This window comes from Dipteris shenzhenensis, chromosome 6, assembly GCF_047967505.1.
Source record: "Dipteris shenzhenensis isolate YYH24624 ecotype China chromosome 6, Dip_SZ_1.0, whole genome shotgun sequence".
Lineage (NCBI taxonomy): Eukaryota > Viridiplantae > Streptophyta > Polypodiopsida > Gleicheniales > Dipteridaceae > Dipteris > Dipteris shenzhenensis.
In genome coordinates this window covers 48,140,043-48,167,889 of record NC_141601.1, presented here as the reverse complement: position 1 = coordinate 48,167,889, position 27,847 = coordinate 48,140,043, and the positions used below count along the sequence as shown (strand labels likewise).

At 47.0% G+C, this 27,847-nt stretch overlaps 1 protein-coding gene across 2 annotated transcripts in view; it reads left to right on the top strand.

Annotated features, from left to right (window-relative positions):
* The window catches only part of RRP41L (3'-5'-exoribonuclease family protein), a 66,781-nt gene that overhangs the window by 24,033 nt on the left and 14,901 nt on the right, over positions 1-27,847 (top strand). The window contains exons 3-5 of one of the 2 annotated variants that reach the window (XM_087375810.1): positions 6,444-6,555; positions 6,679-6,799; positions 7,357-7,400. In XM_087375810.1, coding sequence (XP_087231936.1) covers positions 6,444-6,555; positions 6,679-6,799; positions 7,357-7,400 — 277 coding nt within the window. Of the gene's footprint in view, positions 1-6,443; positions 6,556-6,678; positions 6,800-7,311; positions 7,401-27,847 lie in introns of both variants that reach the window. The other variant, XM_087375809.1, reaches the window with a different exon arrangement.

Below are 27,847 nucleotides of genomic sequence, written 5' to 3'. Positions count from 1 at the left end.
GGGGCTTACAAATGGGGAATTGACCAATTATATTCCAACACAAAGGAGCTCAAAGTTGTGGCGTGAGAGATTACAAGACATTGTCAGAGATGCAAAAGTCAAAGATGGTGTATGGATTCCAGATTGTAGGCACTGATGAGGTTTGCATGGTTTGGTTGGAGGACAAGCAACACCGGGAGCCATTCTCGAAGGAGGCCACATTGAGGGCCAAGGCCCCGTTAGAGTTGGTGTTGTTCGATTTAGGCGAGCCCATGTCAACGAACTCATTTACAGGTTCTTGCTACTTTCTGGCTTTCATTCATGGTTGTAGCCGCGTGGTTTGGGTATACTGCATGGCCAAAAAGTCTGAAGCATTTGACGAATTCAAGGAATGAAAGGAAGGTAGAAAAGTCAGGGAAGGTTTTGAAGACATTCCACATTGATAGGGGCGGGGGAGCTTACTTCAGAAGCTTTCTATAAGAAGCACAGAATCAAAAGACAGCTTATATAACGCGCACTTCTCTGCCACAAGGAATCTAGGAGGAATCTCATTCTAGAAAGAGGCAACAATCTAATTATCTTAGACTGCTATCCAAAATCTAGGTGCTTTACACTTAGAGTGAGTAAAGATATCTGAGTAAGATTTTATGTCAACTATAGATGAGGGCTTAAGCTAACAATGAGTGAATGTAGATTAGATGTTTTCTTACATTTCACTTCGATGCATCGAACGATAAGGATCCTATAGTTAGAGAAGAGAAGCTGCTTTTTAGACCATAAATTTGGGACCACCCAAGAATAGTTTACCTGAATTAAGTTTTGGGTAAGGAGATCTCAACGCATTTCGAGAAATTCTACTGTGAGCTATGCGTTGGTGGTTGAGATCGATGAGCCAAGATCTTTTGAGGAGGCAAAAGATATACCAGAATGGCAAGCAGCCATGAAGGCTGAGATGGACACTATTTTGAAGAATGACACCTGGGACTTGGTGGACAGACCTTTCAAGAGGAAGGTGATTGGTTCTAATTGGGCGTACAAGGTTAAGTTCAAATCCGATGGGAGTTTGGAGTGGTGAAGGGGTATGCTCATGCAGAGGGTCTCGTCTTTGATGAGACCGTTGCTCCTACAGCTCGGATGGTGACCATCTGGATAGTGACAGCCTTGGCTGCCCGTCATGGGTGGTGTATCTTTCAAATGGATGTGAAATATCTGCATTTCCGAATGGAAACTGGAGGAGGAGGTATATGTGGATCAGCCTCAGGGTTTTCAAGTTGCAGGCTCTGCTTTGTCAAGTTTGCAGATTTAAGAAGGCTCCGTAAGGGCTGAAACAGGCCCCTAGAGCATGGTACCAGCGCATCGATGACTTCTTCTACAAAATCGGGCTGAGTCAAAGTCAATCAAATGCTAACCTGTATTTGTTCTTAGAGGAGGGGAGAAGGCTGATGATAATCTTGTCTGTGGTTGAATTGATACTTATAGGTGATTGCAAGAAGAAGATCATGCATGTCAAGCAGCTTCTAATGAAGGAGTTCGAGATGGTAGCTTCATTACTTCCTCGAAATAGAAGCACCACCACCTTCAGTCACGTTCCCGCTTTCCAACTCGAGCAATCCAGACACCATGATCTTTTTTTTTTCCCCCAAAGAAAGGAACCTTCTATTAATGCTTGAAAGACTTCATACAAAACAGCAGCCTCGAAGGTGCTGAGTATTGGAAAAAACCGAAAAAGGCTGAAAGAGAAAACCGGCGTGTTCCAGAGAGACCTAGCTCATTGCCTAGGGGATCTCTGGTACTGGGGCTAGACGCCACGATCTTTAAGTTGTTCCCCTCATAATGAGTGAACAACCTGGAGTCTTCTAGGCACCATGCTCTGAGGGTCTATTTCAACCGGTACTTTCTTTGGCAAGGTCAGCAACAAATGAATCATCTCGAGGAATGAAATCCCAAGAATATCTCTAGATAACCTGGACCACGAACTCTCACTGAGCCCTCAAGCAGGTGCTCTTCTGGCATTAGTACACCTTGTCCATCACCTTCCAACAATCTATGTTCGAGATTTGAAGAAGCACCCACACTTCCCCTTTTGCCTTAGAAGAAGGCCCATTCCTTCCAATCTCAGATTACCCGAGCCATATGAAGAGTAGATTCTCTCCATAGCATGCTAGAAAGGCTCAAATTAAGAACGTTAAGTACATACCAGATTGTCGTACTACCTGTGTGCTTGCTTTGAAAGCAAACCATTTACCTCATCGAGGCACATACCAAAAATCTGTGTAATCTTGTACTGTCCCCTTCTGAAGTACAGCATCCATCTGAACATGAGACCCCAAGGCACTCCATGGAATCCACCCTCATGTCTATATCAACAACCATGCACCTAGAAGATACCAAGCACTCCATGCTATCCTTAACCTTCGCAAAGGTTTCTAACTCCCCGTCGGCCCACATCTCAATGTCAGACATCATCACTGTGGTTTCTAGGTCGGCATATCTGACCTCAGTAACACACGGGGATGTCACCAAGAACAACTCTTCGATTACCACATTAGCTTTGGCTTTTGTGTCACCCTCTGAATCCGAGTCGGACTCCTTGTATTTTTGATCCGCCTTCTTCTTTCTGCAATCCTTCGTAAAATGGCCTGGCGTGTCACAATAGAAGCACTTCTTCCGCTTCCTCTTGGAAGTGTCCTCGTCATCAGAGTTATCCTTTTTGGACTTGACACCGTTAGGCTTGCCCTTTCCTTTGCCAGCGTAATCCTTCGCCAGCAACGCCTTGTCATCTTTGTTGTTGTTGTAGAGCTTCTCCCTAGCTTCTTCCTGTAGTAGCAATGGACCCAATTTCTCAAAAGTCAGAGGTTTGGTCCTCCATCTTGCTGTCACAGTCGTAACAAAGCTTTTGAAACTCCGAGGTAGCCTCCTCAGTACCATCAAGGCCAAATGGCATGAGTCAACCTTCTGACCAACCGACGCTAGTTGATCCCTCACCACCTTGACCTTCGTCAAGTGGTCATGTACCGAATCTCCCTCATCTAGATGCAGGTAGTAGAGTTGATGGTGAAGAAGCAAGATCCGGTATGTGTTATCTGTTTTGTACAGATCCTTCAAAATGACCCAGGCCTCTATTGATGTCTCGGTCATCTGGATGTGAGGAAGCACAGAGTCCGCTGTATTGCCTATGATCAATGGCAGGGCGTGGGCATCTCTATCTTCCCAAGCTTCGAGCTCCTCTCCATCTATTGGTATGAGTATCTCCCCCTTGTTGTCCACCATATCCTTCGGCTTTGCCTCCACTCCCAATGTCAGTTTCCACAGCTTTCGAGCTACTAAATGAGTCCGGATCTTCACCTTCCAGATCGGGTAATTTGTCCCATCCAGTTTCCCAGACTCTCCAAAGTTAGGGATGGTGAAAGAAAGAAATCTAGGGGAGGAGGAAGGGAGAGAAGGGGCTGAAGAGGCTGAAGAGATCGACATCTCTACTGCTAAACCACACAACAAAGTTGAACAAACTCAGCCTTCTGTAGACTAGAACTCCTTACGCACCTGACTGAACGTGAGTCACCCTCCTTCTTGCAATGGCACTGTCCTCCAGTCGTGGAAATCGATTCCCAAGAGCTTCTGAATCAAGGTCGTCATTCAGCAAGGTCTCTGCTTTCAGGCTCCCACACCTGTGAGCCTCCTACTTGGGCTCTGATACCATGCTAGAAATCAACCAACAGAGGGTACGCACAGCGGAAGACTGATAGAATAGCCCAAGAGGTCACACAGTGTGTGTGGGGTGTGGAATCACAAAGTTCTTTACTTAATGTGCATCACATAGATGTGCAGATCAGGAAATGATGCGATAAAACCAAAATTCAGGTCTCTCTCTTGCAAATCATGGGTTATGGCACTATCATGATCCTCCCAGACTCTCTCTGTGTTAGCAAGCTCACGAGACATATATATTTTCATGTTAAGGCTCTTGCTTGCTAATCCACAAAGCCCACAAATCGCTGCCACATCATCATGCTAGGGTACCTCTTAAATGCATCATTTACCCCTCTCTTGGGATCACATTAAATTCATTCGCCCCTAGGCACATTTACACATTTAATGCATTTAAGACGCATAGCCTTCGACCCATCTAGTCCGTGTCCTGTCACCCTCATCAAGGACCTTGACATTGATTCCTTTGACCATTTACATGAAACACTCGGTGCACCTTACAACTAGTAGACATAGCCAGATATAGAATCCACCAAAACAATATATTTCCGTCCAAAACTATGGACACAACAAAAGAGATAGATTTAGAGTCCCACCAATGATGTGGTCCTCTAATCTTACCAAAGGTCCTTCTCTATCTGCTAGTCTCTTCTAGAACCCTGAGTCTGTGTGCTCCACCTCGAGCGTAGTAGACTCTCTGTCCAGAATGTTCGTCCCCACCTTACTGCCTGGGTACAGCGTAGATGGACAGTCTCCTGTGAGCTAGGTCTGCAGCTTCAAGGTCTCTTCCTCCTCTTGTACATAGGCCCAAAGAAAGCCCTGCTGCTTCTCCTTCTGCTGGTGGATTGGCTGCTCTCGAAGATGATAAATGAGGGCGTAGAGGCCCTCCTTTTATAGGCCCCAAAGGGCTTTCATAAAACTGACCAGCCAGCCTCATCCTGGCCGACCAGTCTGCTTGCTGGCTGACTTGGTTGGCTGGTCCAACCAGCCCTATATAAGGGCCTTTGCCAGGCCTTTTTGGGCTGCTGCCAGGCCCCAAGGGAAGCCCCCATTGGGCCCCACCCTTGGGCACATCTATGGCCAGGTGGCTGGTCCACCATAGCCTCCACCTCTGCCCCTTTGCTGTGTCATGTGCCAGCTCTGGAGACGCCTTTTGCTGCGCCACATGGAGCCTCTGTCCTGCCTCTTGTACGCCTTTGTTAGGTGTCTGTTCCAGCCCGTGTACATTCGCCTTGAAGCGCCTCTGCCAGGCTGCTGTGCTGCCCATGTGGCAGCCCCTTTTGGCTGTCCTTTCCCTGTGAGGTGCTGCCCATTAAACTCCCCAATCTTTCTTAGCCTTTGCAGCACGAAGCCAAGGTCTGCCAAGTAGCATAGAGCAAGAGCTTTCTTTTTCCTCCATTCTCAGAACCACAAAACTTATTGTAAATGTCAGTCCCCATATACTGATTTGCTGACCTCTCACTATACCCAGTGGTTGAATTCTTCTCTGATCAGCCATTTTGACTTGAAAAGGTGCTGGGCCCAATTCATTCTCACAAAAGCGCTTATACAGCTCTTCAGAAAGGATGTTAACACCAGATCCCCCATCAATAAGTACTTTTGGAATTATTTGTCTTTTGTACTCCACATCTACTGTAGGCACTTTATAATCAACATCCTCCACATTAGAGGTATAGGTTTCCACATCTTCTTCACCTTCCAATATTATTACCACCTCAGGTCGTGTTTACACGTCAGCTTCTTTTGCAGCATGTTCATGTCTGATGCTCAAGCTTTGGAACTTGAACATCCCTTCAGTGAAAGGGAATTGTCTGATGCACTGAGATCCTGTGGCAGATGGAAATCTCTAGGATGGGATGGTCTCACTGTTGAATTCTTTCTTGCTTTTTGGGATCTTCTTAAATTTGTAAATGCAGCATGGCAAAATCAGCAAATGCCTGTTTCATGGAAAAAGGGTCTTCTCAAGTTGTGCCTGCATTGTATAAAATCCTTTTGCCTCAACCTTGGGTTTCAAAGAGAGGTGATTCTGTTTGGCGAATGCATTGCCCAACCAAGTGGTGGAGGAAAAAATTACAACACCTTTGGGCCTATACAGTACCGCTTCGGTAACCGGTTTTCTTTTGGCGAGTTCTTCTTGGAGTGTTTCCATCTGGACAACACTTTGCTACAGATGTTCTACTTCTTCGGAGACTGTGCCTCACTTGTTTTGGCATTGTCCGTGCTCTTGTGAGTTTTTTGATCTGCTTTGACAGCGCCTGCAAGTGAGATTCCCATCTGTTCCGTTTGGGAAGTTCTTCTGGCTATTTGGGTTTCATCCATCCAGACCGGAGTTTCATCTTTTCTTCGTTTGGGTTCGCTACTGGGCACTATGGACTTTATGGACATATAGGAATGGTAAAGTCTTTGGTGATCCTACTTTCTCTCTGTTTGGCTTTTTCAGGCGTTCTTTGCAGCAATCTTTCTTTGATTGCTTGCCGACCCACTGCATAGACCATGAGGTCTTTTTGGCATATATTGAAATTTTCAGTTGATGTAATTGTAGCACCTTGTTTTGAGGTTGCTACTCATGTAATATAATCAATCAAAGATTTTACAAAAAAAAAAGTGTGTGTTGTGTGTGTGAGAGAGAGAGAGAGAGAGAGAGAGAGAGAGAGAGAGAGAGAGAGACTTCTTTTCTAAGGGCAGCCTTTTGGATCGGTGTTTGAAAATGTGAAGTAGAGAATGTGCACATAAAATGATTTGTTCTTGATACTTTACAGGTTTGGTCCAAGAGAAAGCAAGAAAGCACAAGCTTATAGTGATATTGGTCGTCTTAATTGCCATGTTGGCTTCACCACATTTTCTGGATCAGTGCGAGGGAAGTCGGGCCAGGTAGGCTTGATGTAAGCTTTCTATGTGAAAGACACAGCAAACATACTTGTTTAGCTATATGGAACATGTTGCTAGCTTGGTGGTCTTTTGGTTGAATTTCAAAAACCGGCACTGTGCCCATAGGGTCCAGAGGAGAAAGAATATTCGTTAATGCTTCACAAAGCTTTAGAGGGCGCTGTAGCATTGCATACTTTTCCGAAGACAACAGTGGATGTTTTTGCCCTAATTTTGCAGTCTGGTGGAGGTAAGTTAGTTCCTGTTTATCCATTAATTGAGTAAGCATTCAGGGCCATAGGATTTATAGGATGGTTTGTGAGACTTAATTTCACCACCTACCTATGGATAATTTATCAAATGTCACTTTGATACACAAGACTATTAGTATTTAAAGAGTGCTCACAATCTTACACAAAATTGCTGTTTCTTAATAAAGGGTATTGAGGTTTTAGGACGTTTCTTTATTGTAGTGTTAAAACAGAAGAATAGGACACATTTGATTGTAGCCTGTGCATTTGATTTGTTAACTGAATGTAAATAAATGTTTATATTCCTTTTTACCATCTTGTACATGGTAGAGCTATGGTTTTGATGCCAATGAGATGTGAATGTTTTTGAAGTCCTTTGATTGAAAACAAATAATCATGTCTCTTGGTCTCTTCTCCTAGTCTAAACCTTTGTTGATCCATGAGCTTCGCTCTTTTAATATAGGAGGTGAATTTCCATCATGTGCTGGTTTTTTTGTTGAAATTTTTGTAGGAGATTTACCGGTCGTGATATCTTGTGCGTCCCTAGCTCTTGCAGATGCTGGCATTGTCATGTATGACTTGGTCTCGGCTATGTCTTTGGTGAGGAATCTTTTTCTTTTACTTTAAATAAAATAAACCAAAAGGAAACTATTGTCATGCATCTGCATCCTGGCTTTGTTGATGGTTCATATAGGTCTGATTTTATGGTTCACATGCCTATTGTCATTATGATGGTGAATGTGCATGCGCTCGAAACATGTTTTTTATGGTTCTCTAACAAAAAGAAGTGCTACTTTAACACTTGTGCTTGAGGAGAGCTAATTTCATAGTGGGAGCATTGTAGTAGTCTATTGTTTTTTGAGTTGGATGAAATTTTTTTTCTATTTAGATATTGTGGAAAATAACCTGTGTTGTGCAGCATGCCATGGGCCCTAGCAACTTAAGCTTAAACCATATTAGAAACCAAAATCTTGTTCCATGATGGCACCAATGTTACGAATTGTGTAAATATCCTACTCCTTTTTCAGTAAAGTTAAATTAATCTTACTATATTTAACTGATGACGATTGAGATGATGAAATAAGTACTGAAAGTAAGGATGTACTTTTGACTTCAATCAAACTAAGTCAATCCAAGTCAACCTGGTCAAATTAAAGACCAAGCTAACGTTAGTCATTCAAGTGGCTAAAACAGGGCCAACGTATACAACTAGCAATGTGTATTGCCCTTTACTATGAAAGCAAAAGATCAACCAAATAATGAAATAAGTGTGTGCAAACAGGAGAGGCTAGCACAGATTGCAGGGGGCTCCAACTGCATGTTGGCGATTGACATGTGGCTAGGCTCCTTGACCGTAGTATGCCAAAATAGATGCATATCACCAGCTAGGTCTTTGCAATAGTCCAACTGAAAGCACCCTTTACATCAAAGAACGATGGAAGGGATATGTTGATCATCGTTTTGTATGTGGATGATATGCTGCTCATGAGCACCAATGCAAAGAAAATTGCAGATAACTAAATTGAACTGCAGTTGACATTTGAAATGTCAGATTTGGGCTTTTGCATTCCTACCTGTGGATTCAGTTTATGCAAAATGATTTTGGCATTGTCATGATGCAGTCAAAGTACACATAGAGACTGTTAGAGCGGTTTAGGTTTCAGGACTGCAAGCCCATTTCTACTTCCATGGAACCAGGGCTGTAAATATCCATGCATGATGGCAGTGAACCGTTTGGTGCCACTATCTACAGTCAAACTGCTGGATGCCTCATCTACTTATGCAATATTAGGTCAGATATTCAGTTTGCAGTGTCACAGTTGAGCAGATTTTTGCACATCCCAAAGGATACTTCATGCCAGGCTGTCAAGCATGTTTTCCACTACTGGCAAGGCACACAGTCATTTGGACTGATGTTTCCCAGGGGGCAGTTGCACGCTACTTGTAACTCAGATTGGGCTAGTGATTCTGATACTCGGCAGTCAACCAGTGGAAATTGCATCTTTTTGGGGCGTTCATGCATTTCATGGTTGAGTAAGAACCTGTCAACAATTGCTACATTCTCTAGTGAAGCTCTGAGTACAGGGCAACATTCACAACAGCAATTGAATGTGTTTGGTTGCGACGATTGCTTGCAGATCTACATGAGCAGTTTGGCAAGTTGTTTGTCCTCCACCATTGTGCACCTTGCTTCCATTTCTCACAGTTACTTATCATTGATTCAGATGCCGACGCTCGTGTTGCCTCCTCAATTTGTTGTTGCCTAAGTTGAAAATCAGACCAAACATTATCCAAACGAGTTCATTTTTTTTCATCACTCTGACTCACTCAGCCTTGCCATGGCCTCTTCCCTTCATACTCCATCAAGACATGTGCTTCAGCCTTGGCCTCCCTCACACTGTATGTTCATAAATTGTACAATCATGCAATGTGGTGTTCATGGTTGACAATACTGCTCAAGAAGGAAAATAGCCACATGCTGCTGATTTGGATGTGCCATGAACTCTTTGAGTGGGCCAGAATCGCTATTGAAAAGATAGTGGTGCTATCCACGGATCTAATAGTATACAGGGCATTGAATGATTAGTGATCCTCTATCTCGGTTTCCTGCATATCACATAAAGTGCAGATCCATCTCTTAGGTGGGATGCCCTCTGCCCACCCTGTCTCAACCTGTGGCTTATGTGAAGTTACCGGGAATTGAGATTTTAAGTGCTTGCGGAAGATGCATCTGAGTGTAGCCCGGTGGTTCGATGAACCTCTCCTTCGAGATCTGGAAGCAATGACCTTTGTAGAACTTGAGTTTCTTTGAAAGCTCAATAGGTGCTAACTAGGCCTTGTACGCAAGAGATCCTCTTACGTCACCTCCTGATAGGTGAGCAGAATGGATGGAGCCTCAAGGCTATATTGAAATGGTGGTAATCTGTCAATATGTAGTCCCAATCCTATAGACCATTTGCAGGTCCGAGCATACAAGCTCCTTTGATCCCCCTCCGTCTACACACACACACACACACACACACACACACACACATATATATATATCACGAGAGAGAGATATATATCACGAGAGAGAGAGAGAGAGAGAGAGAGAGAGAGAGAGAGAGAGAGAGAAGAAGAAGAAGAAGAAGAAGAAGAAGAATATATTATCGTCCTCTGAAGACCAAGAAATCGGCCTATGGGACATGAGCAATACAAAATCCTCGTACACAAAGACTCCTCCCTTGGAGGGGAGGGTATTAAGAGAAACTATCTTTATGTCTTAGGTGAGTTCCTGTGCTTGAAAAGCTTATAGACAAACGTTCCTAAAGCTGGGGGTGACCCGCTATGTAGCATATCAGCCAGTCTGTTATGTCCCTCGAGAAGAGAGCTAAATGCTTTCCGGATGTGAGTATAGTAAGGGCATATCATTACCATGTGTTCTTCAGTTTTTGCCATTCCCTGGTCACATAATTGGCATATTTTGCTCTCTTTTGGCATATCTTTCCATCCTCCTATTTCAATCTGCAGCTGGTGTGATCGGGTGCGAAGTGAGGCCAAAGCTCTTCGCTTATGTATTGCCATAGGTGTGCAAATGTACTTCTGCGTGGCTGTTTCTCTTCCTGTATAAGTAGCCCAATATTCGGGGTTAATAAATGTACGGTAGTACTCAAACTTATCTCTGTTTTCAACTGTTTGCCATTTCCTGTGTAGTGCATTCAGTAGGTCATGATGAAAGGCATCCTCATCTACCTCCTCTGGAGAGTAGTCCAAGTACCTCTCTACCTCCCATTTTTGGAACCATTTTTTTAAATCTAGTGCCCATCCAGATGCCAAAATCTTACCCTTATTCGTCTTTTGGGACTTTTGACTTTCTACCCATGTCCTCTTGGGCAGCCTTTCATTATTCATGCGCTTGACCTTTGTGATGTATCTGAGTACTCTCTTCAAGGCATGCAACTCTATGGGTATGCATCCTGTCTCTAGGAGTAGGAGAGAGTAGGGTGTGGTAGCCTTGATGCCAAGGTGTCTTCTAATGAAAGATTTCTGCATTTTTTCTACATCATTCCATTTTGATGATGGTATACTCCCCCCCCACACCTCTACATATGCCCCAAAAATCATGTTTCGTACTTGCCACCTTCTTGTGTTGGTATTGCTGCAGTCATTTTCAAATTGATAATACTTTCCCCATCCTGCATTAATTCTCCGTTGCACACAGCTGCTCCATTTGTTATTGGCTGGAATTTCAATGCCTAAGTATTTGAACGAGTGCACTGTATCAACAAGTTGACCCATATATGAGATTGAAGGGGGATTATTTGGCTGTATAGTCTTGACTATCATGAGTTTAGTTTTGGAAACATTCACAGCCAGCCCACTTTCCGAACAGAACATGCTGAGGATATCCATCATTTGTTGCATCTTACCCTCACTATTAGTGAAAACAACCACATCATCCGCATAAAGAAGCAAGTGAATCTCAAAATCTGCTAGGTAGAGGCTGACAACCCTCTTTTACCTGCTTCTGTGTGCATCAGTTCCTCAAGTCTATCAATGCATAAACCAAACAAGGTGGGTGAGAGTGGGCATCCTTGTTTGACCCCCATATTGCTATAAAATTCTTGTGACATCCCATCCTTACATTTTAATTGACATTTTACTTTCTCATAAAGTCTAAAGACAGCAAACCTTATTTCCTGAGGCACTTCTATGCATTCCATTCTCTCCCATAGCACATCCCTAGGCACCGTATCGAATGCCTTCTTAAAATCAATGAAGCAACAAAAGAGTGCCTTCCCCTTAAGGCGGCTGTCCTCCATCAACACTCGGAGAGTAACTAGATGATCCCCAGTGGAGTGTTTGGGCCTGAAACCCGCTTGTCCCATTGCTCTCTTCCTTTCTTTCTCTGCCCAAGCACTCAGCTTTGCCTCTACTATTGTACTATATAGCTTGGCTAGAGTAGAGCATACCATAATGGTTCTGTAGTTTGACACTTGATTGCGGTCACCTCCCTTGTAAATTGGCTTGATCCAGTTCTCTTGCCAATCGGTTGGGAAACCATACACGAATGCTTGGTTTAGTGCCATTACTATGTGCCTTTGCGTGTGTTCATTGGACCACTTAATGAGTTCTGCTGTGAGGTGTATAGTGTCTGCTGCCTTCCCATTTGCCATTTTCTTTAGGCCATCTTGCACATCTTCCAATGAGGAAATGCCTTGAGTATTACCACTGAGAGACATGCTCGCCATGGGCCGAGCCTTGGGATGCATGTAGAGTTGTTGAACATACTCAAGCATCTCTATTTCTGTAAAATCTCCCATGATGTCATTTGGCCTTTGTTTAACTCCTTTCCATGCTCTTCTAGGGTTCTTGACAAAATCAATTGCATCTGACCATTCCTTTTTCTCAATATAAACACGCCTCTTTTTACGTGTGAGAGCATGGAACTGCTTCTTGGCTGCTCTTCTTTCATCTCCCATTGGAATTCCCCCTAAAACTGTCTTAGCTGTGGTGAGAATGGCATTCTTTAATTGTGCCCAGCCAAATTTCTGTTTTCTCAGCAGACATGCTTCTAAACTTTCAGCATATTCCACCTTTTTTGCCTCGTTCACCTGATAGCCACACACAGCTTCTTTATGCTCCTCCAAAGTTGCCTTGGCCAGCAATATATTAAGCTCTACATAGAGTGGTATGTGATCCGAATCAAGAGATTTCGGGCCAAGTGAGAAATTGTGTATAAGATTGCAAGCTTTCAGATGAATCAATGCATAGTCAATTACACTAGCCCCCCCACTGGCAGGGAAACAAGTAGGGGAATTAGATTTTGGGAAAAGGGCTGTGCCATTTACCACCAACATGTGCATACCATTCATCAAATGCTCCAATGCTGTACCATGTGCATTCACCACTTTATCCTTCGAGCATCTACACCAGCTGGGGTCAATGTCTATCTCATGCTCCTTTATGTATTCTTGCTGTGTGGGATATTGAAATTGTGAGTCTCCTATGCGTGCATTTAGGTCCCCAATAAGCATAACATTTCCTTGTTTGCTGAACATAGCAATATCTAAGCATAGGTCCCCAAATGGCTGGGATGGGTCAATCTCATGCCTCTGGTAGAAGGGGGATTCTCTATGAGGAATGTAGCATCCTGCAATATACAATGGCAAAGGGCTTCCTTTTACCATAACCCATATGTAGCACTTATGGATGTCATCTTTGACCATAGAGATCTTGTCGTGTATATGGTCTTTGTATATGCATGCTACCCCTCCCTGCCCTCGTAGGCCTGATTGCTTTTGCCAGACGGAGTGCACCAAATAGCCATCCATTTTAGGAATCTTGCGTATATCCCTTTCCCAAGTCTCTGCAAGAAAGATAATGTCTGCATCATGTAACACTTCATTCAGACCAGCTCCTTTATGCCAAGGAAAGCCTCTACAATTCCAAAACATGACTTTCAGCTTCTTCTGGGTCCCATAGGCCTCGCGTTCCTATTGAGCTTGTTCAGCTCCTTGCTCTGTTTTTTTGACTCGGGTCTCATACATACGTCTCCTTTCTTCTTGTTGCATAGGGGTGCGGTCTTCTGTCACGTAGAAAGGTGTTCCTTTTAAATAAATCCTGCTGCTGTCCAGGATGATTTCTCTCTTACGTGTGTCAAGCATTGTGCAAACAATTGCCCGATGACTTGAATTTTCATCCCTCTTTCTTCCTACCCGGTGTGCCCCAAAGACCACAACCTCTTGCATTGCAAAGTGCTCAGCAAAAAATTCTTCTATGTCCTTTGCAAGTGAGAGAGGTGTTTCTTTTTCTTTTTCAGATAGACCCCGTAGGACAATATTTTGTGACCTTTTTTCTTTCTCTTTGTACTCATTGGCATCTATCCCTTCTTCTATTTTTTTTCTCTTTTCTATGTGTGCATTTGTCTGAGCATGCCCATTTACTACCTTACTTGCCCATGTCCCCGAGGTGCCTATATCTTGCTTGCAATCTAATTGAGGCTGTTGCGTCATATTTGCCCTCATTTTTTCCAAGATCTGTTCCATTTCAGCAACTTTCTCCTCTTGGATAACAGTCTTTTGCTCCAAGCTGGCTATGGAGCTCTCTTGCATGGCCACCCTTTGCTCCAAATCTGCATTTTTGTATTCTAGATGTTGGCATTTCAGTGAAAGCTGATGTATCTCCTGCTGTTGGCGGTCCATTGTGCCTTGCAAAGCTGTCAAAAATGTCCAGATTCGAGTTTCATTAGAGAAAGTGTCTGCTGTGTCACCTTGAACTGACATGAATGGAGCTGTTAGAATGTTCCCTTGTGCAGGAATGAATGGGGCTGCCTGTCCATCTAAAATGATGGTGGGTGGCTCAGAAATCGCTGTCATTTGCAAAGCACTTGTTCTAGTTGGTGTTATATATAGAGAGTTTTTCATACTGCCTCCAGAGCTCTTTGCCAAGGGAGTGGAATGTGCTGATAGACCACTCCTATTGATTCTTTTGTTGAGACTGGTGGAAGCCATGGTTGAGCCTGTGGCACATCAAGAAACTGGCGATTCACAATGCACGAACGATAAAAAACAGGTACAACAGGTATGAAAGTACCAGGAGGGATGAGGGGGTGTAAAAAAATCCTGATGGCCAACCGCGATGGGGTTTTACCCCCCTTTCGAAGCTGATGGTGGCCTCAGATTTGTGACCTGAGTTGAAGAGATGCCTCAAACTTAAATCGCGAGTAGTCGCCGCGCGCGACAGACAATAAGAGGAGCAGGTGTCCCGAACATGGATGTAGATTACTGGCGCAAAAGGATCCCGACGGTTAACTGCGTTGGGGTTTTACCCCCCATTCGGAGCTGTTGGTGCAGTCCAAATCGCCATCCGAGTTAAGCTAAGGGCGGGAGGGAGAGACGGGGCTGCGAGGGCGAGCGAGAGAGAGAGGGAAGGACGGTTGGGAAAGCAAGAAAGGGGCGAGCGAAGGAAAGAGGGGCGGGTGGTGAGAGTAACCATAGGAGGAGGGACTGGGGGGGGAAGGGGGTAGGGGAAACCTTGGAGGAGGAGGGGGAGGGGGAGAATATATTAATACTAGAGAGAGAGAGAGAAAGAAAGAAAGAAAGAAAGTGTATTATTGTCCACTAAAGGCCAAAATGGGCCCATGGGACATCAAGAACTCTGCATACAAGATAGCACAAAATCAACGTGCCACAAAGAAGAGGCATCGTCGAATATCATCTAAGTGCTACGCAATACAATGCAAGTGAAAGTACATAATGTCAAATTTGAGCCTAATAAACTAGATGCAAGGAAACCGCCCCTGGGTGCAAAATGGGGGGATGAGTACAATATGCCAATGCAAAGATACAAGTCCAGGTGTCACGGAGTCTGAGAACCAAAATAATACTGGAAATCCTGTCCATCGACTCTTCCTCCTGCTATGAGAGTACAAATCTGAGCAAAGGTGAGGTGAGCGGCTGGTGGGGCGAGATCTCCATGAGTAAGTCTCCTCCGAAAAGCTGCCATCATCCTGGATCGTCTGGAGATGAAGCGACGAGTACGTCCCCTATGTAACAAGATCCTGCGGCGTCTACAAACCATCTCATATGTACATCCACAGGGTGGAGGCATGTGTCCTGTGTGAGCTCTGACCTCCTCGTGCTCCTCTTGGTCTCTGTCCTCTGGTATAGCGTGTGCCTGAGCTCTATCAGGCTGGGCTCTATCACGCTCCGGTCTGTGCTGATGGTCTCTGAGAGAGAGAGAGAGAGAGAGAGAGAGAGAGAGAGAGAGAGAGAGAGAGAGAGAGAGAGAGATATGGTTGTATTAAAGTCCGCTGTGAGACCCTTCAGGATCTATGGGACCGTCTATTATTATCAAGTAATAGTGATCTCTTACATCGAGTGAAAGAAAGTATTACGACTTTTATGTATCGAGTACCCGTTGGGCTAGTTCGTGTGCTAGTCCTAGTACCTTGTTACGATGTTTCAAGACCTCCTTCAAGTAGCCCCCTAACTTTTTGGCTGGTTGCTCCAGCAGATTTTCCAAACCATCTCTGCTGCCTTCATACCCTTCTCTGATGTGAGCGTAGGCTCTACATTTGAGGACTACATGCTGCTCATCTTCTACCTCCCTTGTTGGGCAGATTTTGTAGGTCCATTTCTCTTTGGGGATCCTGGGTCTTGCCCCACCTACCCCTCTCCACCTCGAGATCATGTGAACTAGTTCTGAAATTGCAGATTGGGGGGGGGGGGGGAGAGAGAGAGAGAGAGAGAGAAAGAAAGAAAGATATATTAACGCCTGTGAGAGGCCTCGCGGGCTATGAGACAAAGTGCGAACCCAAGAAGTACCTCATACAAGCCACTGAGGGCTGAAGCAAAGGGTTAACTAAGACCCTTGCTGAGAACTGAAAACTGAAAAACTGAAAGCAAAAGCTAAAATGCTAACATGCTCAGCTAGTGAGGAAAGCGAAATACTAGAGTAGCAAAGTAATAGAAGTGTCAGGTGCTCAGGGCTAGCACTCCTAGCACTCCTAGTACATGCTTAGGTTCCATATATCTAGGTAACCTGTTGGAGATGTGAGAAGCTCTCGTATCAGTGTCTGTCGAGTTGTCTCGCAACGTGGGGAAGAGCGTGGTCTCCTCGATCTCTGGATCCGGTGGGCTACGTCAAGGGTGTCGTTTCTGGCGGTTGCCTTTGAGAAGGGATGATATAGGCCGGACCTCGATCATGCGTACTCTGGGCTCTCTCCGTGTCGTATGTGGAGTGTGTGTCACTCGTCTGACCGCATTATGGTGGACAGTCCTACTACTGATCCATGATGCTCTCATCTCATCAAGTTCCTCTCCCTCAGCTACACTGGCAGCTGACTCCGATGCGTAGAAGTCTGTGACAAAAGTCTGTGATCTGTGGGTGGTGACCTGTGGCACTAGTCCATGCTGCTCTCTGGCCTGTCGCATTAGTGTGTCTCTTTGTCGGCGCATCTCAAGCAGGTAGAGCCCAACACAGATTTGATCATGAAAATGTATCAACCGTATGAGTGGACAAAAGCTATGCCCCTCCTGAAAGAGACAGTGGTATCGTCCTCGGATCTCATAGTAGACCGGACAGACACAGAAAATGCTCCTCCGTCTCGATCTCCCCCATCTGGTAGAGTATGCAAGTCCTCTGCTCTCTGGCTATGCCTGCAGCTCTCCTTGTCTCAATCCGCAGCTGATGTGATGAGACTCGTACCTGACCAATGTCGATCCTTAGTGCATGTGAAACTCTCTTGTCCTCAAGGTATTGAGGTCTGATGACAAGACCGTGCTCTGAGATCCTCAGGAAGTGATCATGGTAGAACTGGAGCTTAGTGGAGAAAGAAAGAAAGAAAGAAATATTAACATCCGCGGGAGGCCTCGTGGGTCTATGGGACAAAGTACGGAATCAAGTAGCTCATAGAGACCACTGTGGGCCAGGGCAAAGGGCTCACTAAGGCTCTTTCTGAGTACTAAGATGCTATACTAGTACAAAATAGCAAAGTAAAAATGCAAAATGAGAGTGACATGAAGATATAAAGTGCTCAGAGCTAGACTCCCAAGTGCGTGGACCAGCCCTACGTATCCAGGCTCCATGGTGGCTCTATGATGAGCTGCAAAGAGCTCACGTATTTGCATTTGTCGGGATGTCTCCGGTGGTGGTGGAGGACGTGGTCTCCTCGATCTCTGGATCCGATGGGCTATGTCAAGAGTGATGCCTCGCCTCGGTCGATCTCCCCTAAGGAGAGCTGAGATAGGTCGAACCTCGATCGTGTGTGCTCTGGTTGTCTATCGCGCTGTGTACGGTCTCTGTGTCCCTCGTCTGGCAATGCTGTGTCGGCTACCTCTGCTGATCCATATCTCTCATGTCGACTAGCTCCTCCTCCTCTGTCCCAGAGTGCCTTGGGGCCGAGTCAAATGCATAGAAATCTGTGACCTGTCTCTGTGCTCGGTCTACCTCGGTACCCTGTGGTGTGGTGGTCCCATCCTCTTGTTCTGTGATATGTCGTAGTAGTATCTCCCTGTGTCGTCGCATCTCCATCAGGTAGAGCCCAATGCAGACCTGGTCTTGGAAGTGGATCAATCGTGAGAGTGGGCCAAAGCCGTATCCCCCTTGAAAAAGGCAGTGGTAGCGCCCTTGGATCTCATAGTAGGCTAGGCAGACACACAGAAAGTGCTCCTCTGTCTCGACCGTCCCCATTGTGCACAACCTGCAAGTCTGCTGCTCTCTAGGTATGTGTGCAACTCTCCCTGTCTTGATCCTCAACTGATGGGACGAGACCCGCATCTGTCCGATGGCAATCCTTAGTGCGTGTGAGACTTCTCTGTCCTCGAGATACTGAGGTCTGATGATGAGCCCGTCTTCTGATACTCTCAAAAAGTGGTCATAGTAGAGTTGGGTTTTGGTGGGGAAGTCTTGGCCCCCCCCCCCCCCCCCCCAAGTGCAAGATGTGTGGAGCTGGAGGAGAGCTAACCGTATGATGCGGTTAATCTCATCTCGTGGGATCGACTCGGGGGAAGCCGATCCGTCTAAATCTTGTGATTGGCGAACCATGCGGTGATGCGTGCAAACCATGCTGTACTTGCCCCACTCTCAGATAGTTGTATGGAGGACTCTAGTGCCAGTCTCGGAAGTCTCTCACGAGGTAGGTCCCAAACTCTGTGGAGGAAAGTCATTGTTTGAAAGATTGCATCAACCTGGAGAGGGGTCATGGCAAACTCTGCGTGTACTATTTGATAGGGGACCGAGGGCTTACTCCGAATCATCTTGGAGCCCATAATCACCTACAGCCGCTCAAATCTCTTCCACTCTGCTGCTGAAATATCACACCCCCAAAACAGTGCCGCATACATGGCGGTCGGCCTCACTAGAGTGTCGAAAAGCCAACACTTCGTCGGTGGATCCTGGAAGCATTGTTGCTCTAGTCGGGCCAAGGCACCATGCCCTCGTGTGAGTCGTGCTCTAGTTGCGTGGGTCATCGTGGAAACTGGCCATGTGAAAACTGCACCCAAGTATGTGTAGGACTGCACAATCTCCACTAGCTGACTCTGGTATGTAAAGCTATGTCAGTGAAGCACTGTGTAGGAGGTGTTGAAGATCATGACCTTGGTCTTCCCAAGGTTAACCATCAGGTCTCTCTCTCTGCAGAACACCTCTAGGGCATCTAGATGTCCCTGTAGTCCCTTTGCGGAAGATGACATGAGGACTATGTCATCCGCATAAAGTAGAATCTGTATCATCAAGTCCGCTAGTGGTGCTCCCTCGCCTCCTAGGCGGTCTATGAAAGATGTAATCTCATCAATGTAGAGTCTGAAGAGAGTTGGGTGAGAGAGGGCACCCTTGCTTTACTCCGATCGTGCTCTCAATCCAGTCTGATAGGCCTCCAGGGGCACGAACTCTCCCTCTAACGGACTACTGTAGGCTCACTATTCCCCAGATTAGAACCTTTGGAATCTACATATGCTGTAGTCTCTTGATCATGCGGGATCGCAGGACAGTGTCGAAGGCCTTTTGAAAGTCTACAAAATAAGCGTAGACTTTATGGCATCTCGACCTCGCCTCCTCAATGATAGCCCTCAAGATGAAGATGTGGTCTAGAGTGGAGTGTTGTCTCCGGAAGCTTGCTTGCCCTAGAGCACGCTGCCCATGTGCCTTTGTATGACTGCTGATCTCCCTCTCTAGTGTCGATCCATAGATCTTGGCTAGCGTGTGGCCAATCATGAGAGTGCGATAGTTCCCAGTATCCATGGGGTCGCCTGCTTTGTGTATCAATACTATGGTGGTGGTACTCCATGAGGGTGGGAAGCTGTGACATAAGGCGTGGTTGATTATCTGTGCTAGTACGGGAGCCAAGACCTCCTGTCCATGATCAAAGTGCTTAGTCTGTAGTCCCTCATGGTCCTGTGCTCTCCAGTTATGAAGCCGGCTGAGTGCAGCCCGCACATTCCGTGCAATGAACAAGTGGCAAGTGGTAGGCCGGGGCATAGTGGACATATCAGGTGGTGCCTGCATCGGGACATCATAAAGAGAGCATGCATAAGTGTGCCAAACACCCCGAGTGGGGGAGGGGGCACAATGAAGTTATATATCCGTGAGGTAAAGGTCAAGGGACCCAAGAGGTAGTCCACTGTGCTTGTCCCTCCACCATGCGGGAAACAAGTGAGACCACCGGATGATGGCCATCTCTGTAGACCATTATAAATGATCAAATCATGAACAGCCCCTAGCTCAAGTAGATGTCGTCCATACTCTTTTACCTGTGGTGCATCTGCAGAATGTCTCACTATCCCGAGCTCAGTTGCATCTAGTTCTGGTACTATGAGGGAATCTGATGCAAAGTCCAGTAGGCCCACCTGCCTATTACCTGTGCGTGCATTGAAGTCACTAAGAAGAAGGATGTCCCCCTGCCTGGAGAATTCGGTGATATCATCTTGAATCGACTCATATGGACTGTGCCCTTCTGTGGTGACCTCACGTGCATAGGATGAGGTATCTGGAGGGAAATAGCACACTGCCATAAGAATCGGTCGTGTGCCTGGTAGCTGGACTCGTATCCACTTGTGTCGCGCATGCTCCTCTCTCTGTGCCACTGATATGAGAGGTCTCATGTGTGAGCTAAAGAGGATAGCCACTCCCTCCGAACCCCGCACCAGTGTCTCTCCTCGTCTCCTTCCTATGAGATGACTCCCATGTTATCCTATCACGGTGGGCAATCCTCTCTCGGGGCTCTCATGTGTCTCAGTATAGAAGACCATATCTCTGTCAGTGTATGTCTTCGAGAAGCCACCTGGATCAGACCAAAGTGTGCCATTGCAATTCCACACTGCAATTCTCAGTGCAATTCTCAGTCCACTTTGTGTCCCTCTGATCCAGCACCGTCACAATTCACCCTCCCCTTTCTCTTCCTTTCCTTCTCCCCCCGGTCCTGATCTCCTCTCTCCCGGATGATCACTCTACCATCTCTGTATGCAGCCCATTTCCTTGCTTCTCTTGCTGCCATGACGTGTACCATACCTTCCCTCCAGTGTTCCTGCTGTAGGAGGGTGAGGTCATCGTCCAGGTAGATCCGGGTTCCTTTCAGGGTCACCCTTGTGCTCATGAGGGTCTTCCTATCCATGGCTGTTTGTAGCTTCATCACAAGTGGCCTTGTGGGTGCATCGGGCTTACCAACTCTCCAAGCTGTCTCACATGTCAGGTTCACACCCATTTTGGTGAACAATGCATTTTTATCTCCCATAGGGGTATCTCCTATTGTGAGGCCTCGGACTAAGACATTTAGGGCTTTACTGTTTCTCCTTTTATCCTCCTCTAGAGCATCTGAAATGAACTCTTTCTTGGGGACAGCAGTGCCTTTCTTGACCACGTCGCTCCATTCTAGAATTGCAGCGTGTTTACCCTTAGTAGTGTCTTGCATGGATGCCAAGTCTTTTTTGAGTTTTTCATTCTCAGATTTCAGTCCATTTATGATCCTGCATCATTCTTCTGATGTCCCCTTTGCCCCTTTGATCTGCTTCATTTGTTCCTTGATGATATTCAGCTCCTCGTGTAGGGATAAAGAAGCTCCCCTTCATCTCCGTGTGTGTTTGCTTTCAATTTTGCATTCTCATCTTGAAGGCTAATCACCTGAGCTTCCAAGCTCTCTATCTTGGATGTAAGAAAACTGTTTTTCACGTCCATTTCCCGCATCATATCCATCTGCATTTTCCCAATTTCTTTTGCCCATTTCGCATGCATTTCTTCTTTCCACCCCTTCATGGCATCATTCATCTGAGCATGTATGTTTGAAAGCTCATCCTGCTCATCCTTCTTGTATTCTTCCAGTTTCTTTTGTAGGCATTCAATTTCAGCATCCTGTAGCTTACATACCTCTTTGATAGTGGATAGGCATACTTTGACATTCCCATATTCTACTTTCTGCCCTTTGGTCCAGATTATGCTGTATTTTGTGTCCTTGTCCCCTCTAGTTTTCTGATCGGGTGAGCTTTCCATAGCCTCTCGATATTTTTTACTGATTTTTCTGCTTTTTTCTGCTTTTTCCTGCTCTTTGGGCTGCCCACCACCTAAGGGCTGCCCATAACAGTCGTTCTTGATTTGATTCTTGATTTCTTGCAGGTTAGGAGCTGGTTGGAGTAGAGGTATAGGGTTGGAGTCGAGACATGGTCCCTGTTTTGATGGCTGTAAGGGGGCCTGGCGGGGGTGGCGCAGCAGCTCCGGGTGGCCTGGTGGCCTGGAATCAGTCGTGCAGCGACAGGGGCCCACGTGGGGGCTAGGAGACAGCCCATGGGGCTGGGAGAGATCCCTCATCAGTCGAGGGCCTTGAGGGAGGCTGGCGCAGCAGCCAGCAGCCCGTTGAGGTACAGCCCGCCCGAGATCTTGGAGAACCCACAGGGTTGGGAGAAGGTAGGCGGGGGGGGGGGGGAGAGCCCATCGGGCTGGGCGGGGGAGGGAGGGAGGCTGGGCGGAGAGGCTGAGCGGAGAGGCTAGACGGAGTGGGGAGGCTTGGCTAGGCTGAGCGGAGAGGCTGAGAGTCTATTTCTTCTGGGTGCTGCTTGATGATTTGAGAGAGAGAGGCTAGGGGAGCAGTTGAGCGGAGAGATCCTCTCCCCCCCAAGCCCTAGATGTATGGAGATGGAGGAGGTCCAACCGTATGATACATGGAGAGAGAGAGAGAGAGAGAGAGAGAGAGAGAGAGAGAGAGTTTATTAGAGTCTTCGGAAGACCGATAGGTATATGAGACTATGAAAATCCTCATACAACAAGCTGTGGTAGTGGAGCTGCTAAACGAGCATCCATACCAATGCAAAATGCAAAAATGCAGAATGGCAGTACTAAGTCCTAAGTACAACATAGTCATGTGTATGGTCGACTATATATCAATCTCAGCATCATCATCATCAGCTGCAGCAAGATATCAGGATGGATGAGGCAGTGGAGGCATGAAGTCGGCAATAGAATGCTGTCGGCCACTCAGAGGTGCGGTCCTGGCATGTCTCCTGGTCGTAGCTCTGCGTCTGACCAGGGCTATTGTGACCCCCGTCGGTCGGGCTCCGACTTGAAACAAGGAGGGGATGTCTCCAAGTGTGATTTGTGTGTCGACTCTTTGTCTGAGGTGCCGGGTCACAGGCTTCGGGTCACGGTCATGTCGAGGCCTCGTCTTGTGGGGGTCCATGTGATCTAGCTGAAAGAACTTCGTGATAGAGCTCTGAGAAGGATCAGCCGAGGAAGAAGTTTGCTCCTGTCTCCGTGCTTGGAGCATCCTCTCGCGGTGTCTAAGTGCCTCATGAATGAAACATGCCAAACACCGCTGGTTCGGGTAGGAGAGGAAACGGGCCAAAATCCCATAGCTATCCCTGAAGAGGCAGTGGAAATGCCCTCGGATCTCATAGTAAACAGGACACTTGAAGATAAAATGCTCCTCTATCTCAACCTCCTGCATGTCACACTGTGTGCATATGCGCCTCTTCTTGGGTAGTCGCTTTGCTTTGCCGCTCTCAATGCGAAGTTTGTGTGAAGAGACCCGGAATCGCCCAAGAGAGACCCTTAGCGAGTGGGGCAGGTGGATCTGCGTGTATCTTGGCGGGTCAATGAAACCCTCCGCTGTGATATGTAAGAAGTGATCTCTGTAGAAGCTAAGCTTCACTGGGAGTTCACTCGGTCCCAACCAGGTCCGAAATGTGTGTAGCTATAGTAGATCCTCACGAATAACTTGGTTGACCTCGTGTGATAGGAGGGGAGAGAACGGAGCATCCATTATGTAGTGGAAGGGAGATAGTCTATCCATGCGAAGCCCAAGTCACTCAAACCATCTCTCTGTACGTGCATGCCAGCACCTCTGGTCCCCTCCTGTTGCAAGTGCCATAGAAGAGGATAGAGCTATCCATGATAGCCTGCTATGTCCCGAGGCCTGCTACGTCCCGAGGTGTAATCCCCATATTCCCTAACTCGGTACATGTACGTGATGACCTGAAATGCGGCATCTAGCTGTAAAGGGGGTGACCCAAAGTCAGCCTAAATGATTTGATGAGGAACGGATGGCTTACCACGAATCATCCGTGATAACATGAGAACCTGTAGCCGCTCCACATGGGCCCACTCTGTATCCGACAAGTCTGGCCTCCGACAAGGGCTACCGTACATCCCCGCTGGGTGAACCAAGGAGTCAAAAAGCAAACCCTTGGTGCGTGGATCTTGAAAGTGCGAGCGGAAGCACTGCCTCTCTAGTCTAGCCAATGAAGCATATCCTCTGCTCAAGCGTGCCTGCATCGCGGGTCTCATAGTGAACCTGGGTCCGGAAAAGATAACCCCAAGATAAGTGTATGATGAAACTATCTCAATAGGTGACCCCTCAAATGTGAATTGCTCCTGACGCATGATGGCTCGAGATGTATTGAAGATCATGACCTTGGTTTTACCCAAGTTGACCTTCAAATCATGAGACCCTTTTTTTTTTTTTTTGGTGGGAATCAAATCATGAGACTCATAAAAGGACTGTAGTGCGTCTAGGTGTCTCTGGAGCCCCTCTGCCGAGGAAGACAAGAGAGCCATGTCATCTGCGTAGAGCAATATCTGGATCAGCGTGCCCGCAAGAGAGTAACCTAAACCCCCCTGTGTCTGCATCACTATCTCAAGCTCGTCAATGTAGAAGCCAAACAAGATAGGCGACAAAGGACACCCTTGTTTGACCCCGATGGTGCTCATGATCTTGTCTGTCCATCTAGATCCTGCATGAACTCTGCCTGAAACTCTCTCGTAAAGTGCCACGATGGCTTAAATGATCTGCTGGTCATAACCCAAGTCCAATAGGCATTGTATGAGGCGGGCTCTCGGAACCGTGTCAAATGCCTTGCGGAAATCCACAAAGCAGCAATAAACCCTCTGCTTCCGTGCCCTCGCCTCCTCGATGATACATCTCAGCGTGAGAATGTGGTCCATGGTTCCATGATCACGTCGGAATTCAGCCTGTCCTGCTGCTCTAAGTCCTTGACACTCTGCAAATCTGCTAACCTCGGAGTCAAGTATTGATGCATAAGTCTTGGACATGACATGTCCAATGATAATGGTCCTGTAGTTCTCTGGGCTCATGGGATCCCTTGCCTTGTGGATGGGTGAGATAGTGTTAATGGTCCAAGTGTGTGGAAACCCCTAAAAAAGATTCATTAAAAAGCTTTGCTAAGATCGGGGCTAGGATGTTTATCCCATATGCAATGAACTCAGTGCATAATTCCTCATGATCCTTCGCTCGGCCATTATGAAGTTTCATTACGGCATCCTTTACCCCTCCTCTAGTGAAGAGGGTGCAGGATGTGGGGCGAGGCATGTGTGAGAGATTAGGGACTGGCTGATTTGGGATGTCATAAAGTGTGTGTGCATAATCAAACCAGATCTGAGTGTCGGTGAGTGGCGAAGGGGACCGTCCTTCTAGAAATCTCCGCTAGAAGTCCTTAGAGTTGTTACTAAACAAAATGTTCAGTAGCTCCTCCTCGTTCCGACGAACGAAGTCTAGTTTCTTCCTCCATACTAGTCTACGGTACTCGCGTAGCGTATTTGGTGCGCTCAGAAGACTGTTTTTTGTTGCGAATCTGAGTTGACGGTGTAAAGCCTTACAGTCATCATCGTACCAACTATTATAGGGTACGGTCCCAGGGGGTGGTGGATGGGTGGAGTGGGTGGTGTGGGGGAAAGCGTGAATGGCAGCCTCGTGTAGTGAGCGGGTGACAAGGGCAGCACGATCCTCTAAAAGGGGTATGAAGTCAATATAAGCGAGAAGTATGTACAGATAGCGAGAGTAAGGAGGTGAATGATCCCGATCAAAGCGTATATCGTGGTAGGTGGAGTAAGAAGTGAGTGGGGTGGAAGGTGCTATGCGAAGAGGGGTGGAGATGCTAAAGAAAAGGTATGTATGATCAGCCCCTGAGGGAGAGGTGCTACAGTGAAGTCAGTGATGCGAGATGTGAAGGCAGGGGATCCCATGATGTAATCAACAACGCTGGGGGCCCCCCCATGTGGAAAGGATGTGACACCACCTAAGGCGGGCCACCTGTCAAGACCATTGTAGATAATGAGATCATGTATTCTGCCGAGGTCTAATAGGGCCTGTCCATAAGATGAGAATGGACCTTGCTTGTCAGCCGAAACCCGTAGCATACCTGCCGCCTCAAGGTCAATATCTGGCAGTAGAGTAGAATCATCTCTGAAGTCAAGAAGTGGTACCTGACGGGCCCTTGTCCTCTCGTTGAAGTCCCCCACTAGGAGGACTTCTCCGCGGCTAGAGAAGTCAACGATGGACTGATAAAGAGTAGCAAATGGGGATGTCTCATTATCACCTCGGATATCTCTGGCAAAGTGGGAGGTCTCAGGGGGGAAGTAGCAAACTGTGACAAACAGATCCCGGCTGTCTATGTGTTGAACCCAGATCCAAAGAAATCTGGAATATGTATCTCTCTGCTCTACTGAAATGGTTCCCAGAAGCGTGAATCTGAAAAGGACTGCAACTCCACCTGAACCTCAAACTCCTCCTGTACCCCTCATCTCATCTCTGTAGGAAGACTCCCATGTATATCTGCTGACTATTGCAAGAGGGCGCTCTGGACTCTGATGTGTCTCTGTATAAAAGACTATGTCGTGACCTGTATAGGATTCCGAGAAGTTCCCTGGTTCAGATCATAAGGTACCATTATAGTTCCAAATGATGCAGGACAGGGTCTCGGATATGAGTCTCATAGACCCCGCTTCCCTATGTAGGGGAGGGGACAGGTGCCCTACGAGGGCCTATAAGAAGTCGTCGCTCTTGTACCACTGCCCACTTTCCCTCCTTTCGGGCCTGATCCCGCTGTTGCAGCAAGGAGCGCCTCTCCTCAACCTGTAGAGGTGTGAGGTCCTCATCCATAGAGATCGCTGGCTGATCTTGAAGGACTGACCTACGTCGTAGAGCTGAAAGTCGTGCCTGAGTGTCATGGAACCGTATGATCAAGGGTTGCTCTCGGTTGGGATCTCTCCCCACCCGCCATGCCCTCTCTATCCTGTGCTCAGTCACACCTAGGGTAGCGGCCACGAACGTAGTCGCATTTGCCATTAGTGTAGCCTTAGTGCGTGGGATCCCGCGTACTCTGATGTTGAGAGCCTTACTGGCTCTCTGTTGTTGCTCTATGAGGGTAGCCGAAACGGTTACCCTTGCGGGTTCCCGTTTGGCCACGTCAACCCATCTAGATGTCTCCTCGATAGCAGATTGCATGCTCACAGTCTGTGCCTCGACCACCGGGGTACTTCCTAGGACAGTGTGTACGGCTGTGACCTATCGGAGTTGCATGATATCCTGTCTGAGTCCTTGAATGAGACCAGTCTGCTCTCGAATGGCCCTAGCTTGCTCTTGTATGATGCGGCTCTGCTCCTGGTTGAAGCAGACCTACTCCTGTGCAAAGCGAGTCAGCTCCATCTCACGCTCACGGAAACTATGTATCTCCATGAGCAGGGTCTCACAGGCCTTTGGCGTGTAGCCGCTCAAATTTCCTCAACTCGGTCTTTGGTAGGTCACATCCCCAGAAGGGTGTGGCATGCATGACCGTCGGTCGTACTAGTGTGTCGAAGAGCTAGCTCTTCGTCGGTGGGTCCTGGAAGTGTGCTTGGAAGCACCGTCTCTCTAGTCGGGCCAAAGCACTCCTAGTCGTGCCTGGGCTGCATGGGTCATTGTGAAAAGGGGTCCTGTGAAGACTGCTCCTAGATGTAGGTCTGCACTATCTCCTCAGCTCACCACGATAAGTGAAGTTGAGTCGACGAGTCACTGCATGTGAGGTGTTGAAGACCATAACCTTGGTCTTCCCAAGGTTGACTATCAAGTCTCTCTCTTTGCAGAACACCTCTAAGGCCTCCAGATGTCTCTGCAGCCCTTTCACTGAAGACGATATCAGGACTATGTCATTAGCGTATGGCAATATCTGTATCATGAGGTCAGCCAGTAGTGATCCCTCGCCTCGTAGGCGTGTCTATGAATGATGTGATCTCATCGATGTAAAGTCTGAAGAGGGTCGGTGAAAGTGTACAGCCTTGCTTCACCACCCCAATTGTGCTGTCAACCC